Below are 10,160 nucleotides of genomic sequence, written 5' to 3'. Positions count from 1 at the left end.
CCTAGAATTTGGTCTCTAGACTAGGCTGGCCTCGAACTTAGAAATCCACCTCCCGCCGGGAGGCAGAGCCAGGCGGATCTCTGTTAGTTCGAGGCCAGCCTGGTCTACAGAGTGAGTTCCAGGACAGGCACCAAAGCTACACAGAGAAACCCTGTTTCGAAAATAAAAAAAAAAAAAAAGAAAGAAAGAAAGAAATCCACCTCCCAAGTGCTGGGTTTAAAGGCGTATGCCGCTACCACCCAGGTAAAAATATTTATCTTCCTTGTACTTGTTTGGGTTTTTCCGCGTGTGTCTGCGCACCACATGCACACAGTGCCTATGGAGGCCGGAAGATGGTGCTGGAGCCACTAGAGCTGGAGTTACAGGCAGTTGTTAGCAACCATGTGGGTGTTAGGAACTGAACCCAGTCCTTTCCAAAGCAACATATGTTCCTAACCGCTGAGCCATCTCTCCACCACTACTATTTTCTTTTCTTTAAAACAAGCAAAGATTTGCTTTTTTTTTTTTTTTTTAAAGATTTATTAATTTATTATGTACACAGTATTCTGCCTACATGTGTCCTTGCAGGCCAGAAGAGGGCACCAGATCTCATTACAGATGGTTATGAGCCACCCTGTGGGTGCTGGGAATTGAACTCAGGACCTTTGGAAGAGCAGTCAGTGCTCTTAACCTCTGAGCCATCTCTCCAGCCCCCAGATTTGCTTTTATGTTATGTGCATGGGTATTTTGCCTGACTGCATGTCTTGTGCATCATGTACGTGCAGTATCCCAGGAGGCCAGAAGAGGGCGTTGGGTCCCCTAGAACTGGAGTTACAAGGGATTATGAGTCTCCATGTGGGTGTTGGGAATCAAATTCTGGAAGACTAAACCGGGCGGTGGTGGCCCTGGCCTTTAATTCCAGCACTCTGGGACGCAGGAGGACCTCTGAGTTCGAGGCCAGCCTGGTCTACAGAGTGAGTTCCAGGACAGGCTCCAAAGCCACACAGAGAAACCCTGTCTCAAAAAACAAAAACAAAACAAACAAACAAAAAATTCTGGAAGACCAATCAACACTCAAACGCTGAACCATCTCTCCAGGTCCGTCCCCCAACCCCCATCTCGCCCCCATGATTTTCCGTATAAACAAAAACCTTGATTTTGTTCAAAAAGGACAGTTAATAGCATTGAAATTAAGTGTGTGTGTTGGGTGGGATCGAACCCAGAGCGTACACATAATAGACAAGAGCTACATACAGAGATATTAAATTCTCTTTTTTTTGGTTTTTCGAGACAGGGTTTCTCCGTGTAGTTTTGCGCCTTTCCTGGAACTCGCTCTGTAGACCAGGCTGGCCTCGAACTCACAGAGATCCACCTGCCTCTGTTTCCCGAGTGCTGGGACTAAAGGCGTGCGCCACCACCGCCCGGCGAGATATTAAATTCTCAAAGTGACAATCCTTTCTGCACTGTAACGCCTGCAGTTGTTAGGGAAGGGCGGAAGTGTAGGTTTTATTGATTCAGGAAGTGTGTCATTTCACGGTCCTCCTCAGCCCCTATTTTTGATTGGCTGGGTAGGAGGGCGTGACTTCAGCTTTCTAATACAAATGGTCGGCTTGGGTGCCTCCTTGGATGATAGGGCGTTGGAGTCGTCGGAAGTGTGGACATTTCAGTTCCTTGGTTACACAGAGACCGGAAGTGTGGCTTTCATTTACGCATCGGCCAAACAGGATCAATCAAGAAACCCAACAGACTCGAGGACGGTGCCTTCATCGTAATGAAACCGTAGGCCATTCCCGGCACAGATCTTAGAGTTCCGGGTAGAGTGCTGTGTGTTAAGGATCGACTGAGGCCAGCTTTAGGCTGGCTTCGTTTATCCGGGAAAAGTGCTACACGTTTTGGATGTCTAGGACTTTTTCCCAGGGCCATGGCGGACTCGAAGCTTCTGGCACCAGAGCTGAGCGACGCAGAGTCGATGGGTGATGAGACGGTGCGGTTTCAGGAGCTGCTACTGCAGGTGCGGGCTGACAGGACTTGGGGGAACCTGGGTGTTTAAGGATTTATACATTGGCGCTCAGAGACGCGACTTCAGTTCCCAGAATGCCCTACGGCAGCAAGGAGGCCTATGGGAATTGTAGTTGTTTGGCTCAAAGTTTACTAGGTTTTAAAAGACATGGAATTAGGGTGATCTTGGGAGTCCTCATAAAAAGAAAAGGGGGCCTAGACTGTGTAATATAACAAGTGAGCCAGGTGATGGTGGCACACGCCTTTAATCCCAGCACTGGGGATGCACAGACAGGCAGATGAGTTCGAGGCCAGCCTGGTCTACAGAGTGAGTTCTAGGAAAGCCAGGGCTACACAGAGAAACCCTGTCTCGAAAAACAAAAACAAAGCCACACTTGGAACGGAGAAGCAGATGGATAACAATAACAATAATATAACATTAGTAAAAACCCATGTGATCCCCAGCTATCACATATGAGCTGTCCTAATAAACGTTTGGGAAGCAGGTTAGGGGGTTTGACAGGGCAGAATTATCATGGAGGGTTGTTTTTTTTTCCCCCACAGGCTTCCAAAGAGCTCCAGCAAGCCCAGACAGACAGGCCAGAATCTACCCAGATCCAGCCCCAGCCTGGTGAGAAATAGATATAGACATAGAGGAATGGATGGATGGATGGATGGATGGATAGATAGATAGAAGATAGATAGATAGATAGATAGATAGATAGATAGATAGATAGATAGATAGATAGATGAGACCCTGAGAGAGGTCCGTGGAAACTAGGGGCAGGGACACAGAGGATGAAGGAGAGAGATCATAACTGGGTACAAAGGCCTAGAAGTAGTTATGTGAATGGACAGGCAGGAGGATCACCTACAAATACTGCACCACAGAAGGCAGAGCGGAAGTGGGGTGGAAGAAAACTTCCAGGGCCTGAGGGAAGCAGAGGCAACAAAGGGAGAGCCGAGGGTCAGCAGGACAGAGCCCAAGAGTGAAAGACGGGCCAGCAAGATGGCCGAGCAGGTGAGGCTGCGGCCAGTGAGCCTGGTGACCTGAGAGAACTGAGTCCTGAATGCTGTCCTCTGACCATGACGCACACCAGCTATGATAAGAGTGCGCGCACACACACACACACACACACACACACACACACACGCACACACACACACACTAAGTGCATGTAATAAAAATTAAAAGAGGGAAAGAAGTTGGGTGTGGTGGTGAATGCCTACAGTCTCAGGAGGCAGGAGTATCCCAAGTCTGGGGCCAGCCTGGGTATAGGGTGAGAGGCCGTGTCTGAAAGGGAGAGGGTGGGCGCAGAGGGTGGGTAAGAACGGGACGGTCTGGGCACAGATGGCCGAGATAACCCACTTGTGCAGGTTTCTGCATAAAGACCAATTCATCGGAAGGCAAGGTCTTCATCAACATCTGCCACTCGCCCTCCATCCCTCCCCCGGTGGACGTGACTGAGGATGAGCTGCTTCAGATGCTGGAGGAGGGCCAAGCTGGCTTCCGAATCCCCATGAGCCTGGGAGAGCCACATGCTGAGCTGGATGCGAGTCAGTACCCTCCGAGGACACCCAGTCTGCTCCCTCAAGACCCTGCTTTTCTCAGGAGCTTCCAGTCAGCTTCGGGAGCCAGAGGGGGTTGATCCAAGTCTGGAGGGAACATGCCCTGGGGCTCTTCACTGAGGTTAAGGAGACTTCAGAGAAGCCTACCTAGAAGAGTAGTGCTCTGATAGAAGATTTGAAGGGGGGGGAGTGCATGGGGGGTGCGCACGCCTTTCATCCCATCACTCGGGAGGCAGAGCCAGGCGGATCTCTGTGAGTTCGAGGTCAGCCTGGGCTACAGAGAGAGTTTCAGGATAGCCAGGGCTACACAGAGAAAGGCTGACTCAGAAAAGATTTGAAGCATTAGTCAGGCAAAGTCAGAGAAGAGGGTTGTAGGCAGGAGATGACCAGTGAGCTGGGCATGGTGGCTCACTCTTCTCAATAGCTCTTAGGATGCTGAGGCAGGAGAATTGCTGAAAGCTAGAGGCCAGCCTGAGCTACCCGGACCAGGGCCAGAGTCTGGGGGGTACAGTGATTGGATTGATGGGCCAACAATCAGGAGAGACTGGAAGTGTGGACAGCCGGTGTTCTCTAGAGTATAAATGAGCATTTTCCTAGGGGTGGGTGGGATAGAGTGAGGTGATTCTTGGGGTCCCTGGGGAGTATCAGGGTCTGTCTTGGGGATGTGGGCATCAACCTGGAGTTGAGCCTGGAAGCCAAGAAGGACCTGGTCTGAGTCAGCTGGAAAGTAAAATGTATGCTGGCTCTCACTTCCTGTGTCTGGTCCTTGGGTAAGTTTTCCTTATGGGTGTTACATGGAGGGTTAAAAGGCCTCATTCCCTCTTTCCACAGAAGGCCAGGGCTGCACTGCTTATGATGTCGCCGTCAATAGCAACTTCTACCTGAGGATGCAGGTGGGATGTGTGTTATGGATAAGGCCCGGGGAGGGTGCTTCCTCCAGCCCCGACCCCACCATTGCATCTCTTCTCACCTTAGAACAGCGATTTCTTGAGGGAGCTGGTGGTCACCATCGCCAGGGAGGGCCTTGAGGACAAGTATGGTTTACAGCTAAATCCAGGTGAGGGTCAGGAGGGGAATGGCTGGGATGGCACACTTGGGAGAGGGGATTCCAGTGGGCCAGGAGGGGGTGGAGCTTCTCAGAGTGAGGGTGGGGTTGTGAGGGGGCAGGGCCAGGAGCCTGGCGGGAGTGGGGTGTGGTGGTGGTGGTGGTGGTAGTGATGGTCGTGGGGGTGTCTTAGTGCATTCCCCGGGAAGGGTGGAGGCTAAGGTGGGCAGGGCCTCTAAGAGTCAAGATTGCAGTGGTCAGAGCGGAAGGTGTCTGGGAAGGCGGCCCAGCCTCTGTGGACTGGGAAGCACCACTTGAGGGGACCCCACCTCAGCGATCTGTGACTCTCCAACCCTCAGAATGGCGCGTGTTGAAGTACCGGCCTTTCCTGGGGTCCATCTCGCAGCAGAACATCCGTTCCCGGCAGCGTCCTCGGATCCAGGAGCTGGGGACCCCGCAGGGGTGAGCCTTCATACATATCTGGGCTAATGACTATCCTGGGACTCTAGGGACTTAGATGGAGCTGAGACACAGAACTGGGTGGAGGGAGAAAGGAACAGCAAGCCAAGTAGAGGGTGCTGGGCTGTCACAGACCAGGTGGTCACCTTCAGTCTGCCCTTGTTCCCATACAGCCCGGAGCGGCCTCACATGAACCTTTGGTTGGAAGCCCCCGACCTCCTCTTGGCTGAAATTGACCTCCCCAAGCTGGTGAGTGCAGGGAAAGGAGCTAGAGTCTGGACACCCTGGGGCTAAGGCAGGAGGTTTAGGAGCCAAACCCCGGATCTGAAGGAGGAGGCTGGAGCCTGGATTCCTTGGCCTGGGTTATATCTCTGGAAGCAGTGATGTGGGGGCTATCCCCAGACTTGCGTAAGTTGCCTCTCCTGGCCCAGAAAACCAACAGGTGCAGCCATTGCTGTCCTGAGTTTGAGTTCCTCGGGACTCATAGTCACTGTCCTTTGATTTTGTCTGCATTGATTCGGTTCTGAGGTTGAAAGCACAGCCATGCATGCTATGACCTTGTGGACATAGCTTCCCAGTGCTAGGGGATGTGGGCTGACTGACCTCATCCCCAGGATGGAGCTCGAGGGCTGACGCTGGAGATAGGGGAGAATCACCTGGTGATGGGAAGCCTCCAGCAACTGTACCACCTCAACGCCTCCATCCCCCTGCGGATCAACCCTGAGGCCAGCAGGGCTGCTTTCCACCACAGAAGAAAGGTACCTGATATAGGCATCTGTGGGAAGAGGCTGAGACCTGAAGGCCTGGGCTGGAGGGAAGAGCTGGGGTTTAGAGCCCTGGTTCTGAATCCTCATTCTCTTTCTTTTCCCAGCAACTGATGGTGTCCATGCCCCTCCTGTCAGTGTCTTAACCAGAATCCCCCTGTATTTCCAGATGTGGAGAAGATGTTGTCTTCTCTCAATGTGAAATAAACAGTTTTTCCAGTTCTTTCCAGCTTCAGAAGTCAAGACATGGCGGGTAGGAGGGAAGAGGACCATCAGTTCTGACCCGTGTCCGCTAGAAGTCTCTGTTCCTTTCTGGAGGCCCTGGCCTCCTGTCTTCACTGGCCGCCCTGGGCCCCAGGGCTGACCCTCCTCCTTTCCTAGTCCACTTCTTCATTGTCCCCGGAACATCCGGGCATCTAGACTCAGCTCTGACCCCTTCCTTCTTAGACACAACTCTTCCCTCACTGATGCCCAGCCATCTCACAGAGCGGTGTCCCGCCATGCCACTGACTCCTGCTCTCCTAGCTCTGGCGCCCTCTTCTCCAGAATGGCGTGTGGGGAATTACTAAATGGCCATCCCTGGCGCAGCGGGTGCTCTCGTGGGGCGGGGGCTTTCACTGCCTGACCTCTTAGCAACCAAACTCCAGCAGCGCCTAGGGTCTCCTGCGCTCCATGAACCACGTCCGTTCCTGTCACGGGCATGCCCAAGTCTAGGTCCTGAGCCCCCAAGCTTCACTTCCTCCTGACTCAGCCTGTGCTGTTCCCTCTTTGGGGCACTCCCACTCTACTCCCCAATATCCTTTCCCCATTTTTGGTACCGAGGATGTAACTCAGGGCCTCTGATGCCAAGCACATACTGGCAGTCAATGGTGGTGCACACCCTTAACCCCAGCACTCAGGAGGCAGAGGCAGGGGGATCTCAGAGTTTGAGGCCAGCCTGGTCTACAGAGAAAATTCCGGAACAGCCAGGGTTCCACAGAGAAACCCTGGAAAAACGAACAATACCAGGTATATATTTCTTTTACCATTGAGTTACACCTCAGGGAACCTCTCACCCCATTTTTTTATTTTTCTTCTATTTATTTATTTATTTATTTATTATTTATTTATTTGATTTCTCAAGACAGGGTTGCTCTGTGTAGCCCTGGCTGTCCTGGAACTCACTTTTTAGACTATGATGGCTTCAAACTCACAGAGATCCGCCTGCCTCTGATCCCGAGTGTGCCACCACCGCCCAGCTTTTTTTTTTTAATTAGATAAAAAGCCTCATGTATCCCAGGCTGCTTTGAAACTTGTCATGAAGCTGAGGATGACCTTGAGTTTATGATCCTCCTGCCTCCCCTAAAGTGATGGAGTTTCGAGTTTGCACCACTGCTCTGCTTTATGTAGCAGGGGACCAAACCCATGCTTCATGCATGGCTGGGCAAGCACTCCTCCAACTGAGGTGCTTTTTCAGGACCCCCATGCTGTAATATAAATTACATTGGTAAATTATCAGATGCTGTTTGTACTTGTTGAAACCTGACCTTTTTTTTTTTTAGATTTATTTATTTTATATTTTTAAAAAAGATTTATTATGTATGTAGTGTTCTGTCTGCATGTATGCCTGCAGACCAGAAGAGGGCGCCAGATCTCATTACAGATGGCTGTGAGCCACTATGTGGGTGCTGGGAATTGAACTCAGGACCTCTGGAAGAGCAACCAGTGCTCTTAACCTCTGAGCCATCTCTCCAGCACTTTATTTTACATTTTGGAGAGTTTCGTCTGTGTATGTTGTATGTGCACTATCTGTGTGGTTGGTTCCTGTGGTGGTCAGAACCCCCTGGAACTGGAATTACAGGTGGTTGTGAGCCACGAGTATTTATATAGAGCCACCTCTCCAGTGTCAAAAGCTGACCACAACCTTGTCCCAGACCCATGCACAGTTATTTCCAATGTGCTCTGAGACTCCCCGGCCCTGCAAAGGGAGAAGAGAGAATCCAAACAGCTAAACTATTAAAACCCTTACACCTGGGCAGTCCAGAGGACTCCCTGAGTAAAGCTACTTGCCGCTGAGCATGATGACTGGAGATTCATTCCAGGAACCCACATGGTAGAGAGAACTGACTCCCAAAAGTTGTCCTTTAACCTCCATTGGTGCGCTCGCGCTCTCTCTCTCTCTCTCTCTCTCTCTCTCACACACACACACACACACACACACACAGAGATTTCAGATTTATTTGTGTTTATGAGTGGTTTATTTGCATGTACACTGTTGTACCTGCTGAATTCAAAAGAGGGCACCAGTAAGGGTGCTGGGAACTGAACCCAGGTCCTCTGCAAGAGCAACAAATGCTCTTAACTACTGAGCCTTCTCTCCCGCCCCAAATATATATGTAGTTTTTAGGGTTGGTTTTTTTTTTTAATTTTTTGGGTTTTTTGTTTTTCGAGACAGGGTTTCTCTCTGTAACATTGGCGCCTGTCCTGGATCTCACTCTGGGATTAAAAGTGTGCGCCACCGCCCGGCTTGTTTGGTTTTTCAAAACAGGATTTCTCTGTGTGGCCCTGGCTGTCCTGGAACTCAGAGATCCACCTGACTCTGCCTCCCGAGGGCTGGGATTAAAAGCATGCACCACTGTCTGGCACACACACACACACACTTTTTTTTTTTTAAATTAAAAACAAGACGGGCAGTGGTAGCACGTGCCTTTAATCCCATCCCTCAGGAGGCAGAGGCAGGGGGATTTCTGAGTTCCAGTCACTATACAGAGTGAGTTCCAGGACAGTCAGGCCTACACAGAAAACCCCTGTGTCGAAGAAAACTACAACAATAACATGGCCATACTGCTGCTGAGAAAAATTGGTAAAGTCAGAAGGTATCCTGTAGCCAAGCTTGTTGGGTATGCCTGCACGACATTCTCAGGAGGCTGAGGCAGGAGGATGACAAGTTCCACGCTAGTCTGTACAACAGCGACATCTATCCTGCCCCAGGATGCTGTCAAGCAAACTAGCGAGCCCTGCCCACGTGAGGGGGCAAGGAAGCCTCAAGCTCTAAGGCTTCTTCGCTAGGACAACCACCTCTCCTCGAAGCGGACAGCAACGTGGGGTGGTGGGGGAGAGTGGGCTAACTTTCAAGCACGCAGGTCACTGGGGCCTGTAGTCCGGACAGAGGCCATCCCTTGGCCACTGAAGGACTAGTTTCCAGGTCCTGAAAAAGCTTGAGGCTGGGTGCGTTCCTCCTTTCTCCGTCGCCATGGTGACGGTGCGGGCGACCGCCCGGGATTTGGCAGCGCCGGGGCCCCCTTCCCACCCCCTCCTCCTCACCATCTGCTCCTCCCTCACACCTGGCCGGGAGCCGCGGACGCCTCCTCCGCACGCCGTCCCGGCGCTCCGGCCGCCAGGGGGCGCGTGTGCGCGGCTCGGCCCGCCTCCCTCCTCCCCGGGGACTGGTCGGAGACAAGACGGAGATCTTCCGAGCCCGCCTGCCGCTCGATCGGCTTCTCTCGTCCCTTCCTGGGCCGCATCATGAAAATTTAATCCCAAATGCATTTGTGGCCCGACACGGGAAGAGAGACGGTGGGGAAACCAGGACCCTGCTGAGGCCTGGAGCTGGGGGCGCACCGGGAAAAGCGTTGGTCTGGTGGGCGTCAGGGTTTGAGGGCCACCGGAGAGTTGGTGTTCCCCCCAAGGGATGGAACTGGGATCTACTGGTGGGGAGAGGACTCAGTGGGTGGGGACAGATCCTGGGGCCCGAGTGGAAGCCACAGCTAGGACAGACTTAAGGGGAGGAGCCAGACCCCAGAAGGCAGAGACAGAACACAGCGTCCGCAGGAGTAGGGGGACACGTTTGCGGGGGGTGGGGGGGCGAGGGTAGAACTCAGAGGGAGGAGATAGGACCCAGCTGATGGGACCCAGACTCAAAAGAGTGTCATAGAGCCTGGAGATATTCTAGGCGAGTGCAGACGGAATCACTGGGCACCAAGGGCAGTGTTGGTGGGCCTCGTTGTAGGGAGCGGAATTCAAAGGGATGAAGGGGGAGGAAAGAGAAGGATGGGGTGCGGACAAACCCCGAGGAAAAGTAGAACCCAAGGGGAATAGTGGAATCCGAAAAGTATGGGGAAAGCCAGTCCAGCGGCACATCGTGTAACACCAGCTACACAGGAGGCCGCAGCAAGAGGGTCATAAGATCAAGGCCAGCCTGAGCTACAGAGTGAGGTGTGGGGACGTGCCTAGCACGTGTGGAGCTCTGGGTCCTATCCCTAGTGCGGCCCAAAAAATGAAAGGAGGGGCTGGAGAGAGAGCTCAGCGGCGATTCCAGAGGCCCTGGGTTCAGTTCCCAGCACCCTCGTGGACGCTCACAACTCCAG

The 10,160-nt window shown here is 52.4% G+C and overlaps 1 protein-coding gene across 1 annotated transcript; it reads left to right on the top strand.

Moving 5' to 3' along the window:
* The first annotated feature begins 1,660 nt into the window (after positions 1–1,660).
* On the top strand, positions 1,661–6,037 carry Pih1d1 (PIH1 domain containing 1). The gene is made up of 9 exons (XM_052762215.1): positions 1,661–1,990; positions 2,542–2,608; positions 3,355–3,534; positions 4,378–4,439; positions 4,522–4,603; positions 4,951–5,053; positions 5,224–5,299; positions 5,665–5,808; positions 5,922–6,037. Exons 1-9 carry the CDS (start codon positions 1,901–1,903, stop codon positions 5,958–5,960), a joined length of 843 nt encoding a protein of 280 aa, XP_052618175.1. The 5' UTR covers positions 1,661–1,900; the 3' UTR covers positions 5,961–6,037.
* The last annotated feature ends 4,123 nt before the right edge of the window (positions 6,038–10,160 follow it).

Source organism: Peromyscus californicus, unplaced genomic scaffold, assembly GCF_007827085.1.
Source record: "Peromyscus californicus insignis strain IS unplaced genomic scaffold, ASM782708v3 Scaffold_4__1_contigs__length_199733344, whole genome shotgun sequence".
Taxonomy (NCBI): Eukaryota; Metazoa; Chordata; class Mammalia; order Rodentia; family Cricetidae; genus Peromyscus; species Peromyscus californicus.
Note: the sequence above shows the minus strand (reverse complement) of the source record. Positions and strands in the feature narration are given on the sequence as shown.

Excerpts from the sequence above, each read along its gene's own strand:
- Pih1d1 (XM_052762215.1), top strand. The coding sequence starts at position 1,901 with ATGGCGGACTCGAAGCTTCTGGCACCAGAGCTGAGCGACGCAGAGTCG. Across the intron at positions 5,054-5,223 it reads GAGCTGGGGACCCCGCAGGG|CCCGGAGCGGCCTCACATGA; the intron begins GTGAGCCTTCAT and ends GTTCCCATACAG. Across the intron at positions 5,300-5,664 it reads AAATTGACCTCCCCAAGCTG|GATGGAGCTCGAGGGCTGAC; the intron begins GTGAGTGCAGGG and ends CCTCATCCCCAG.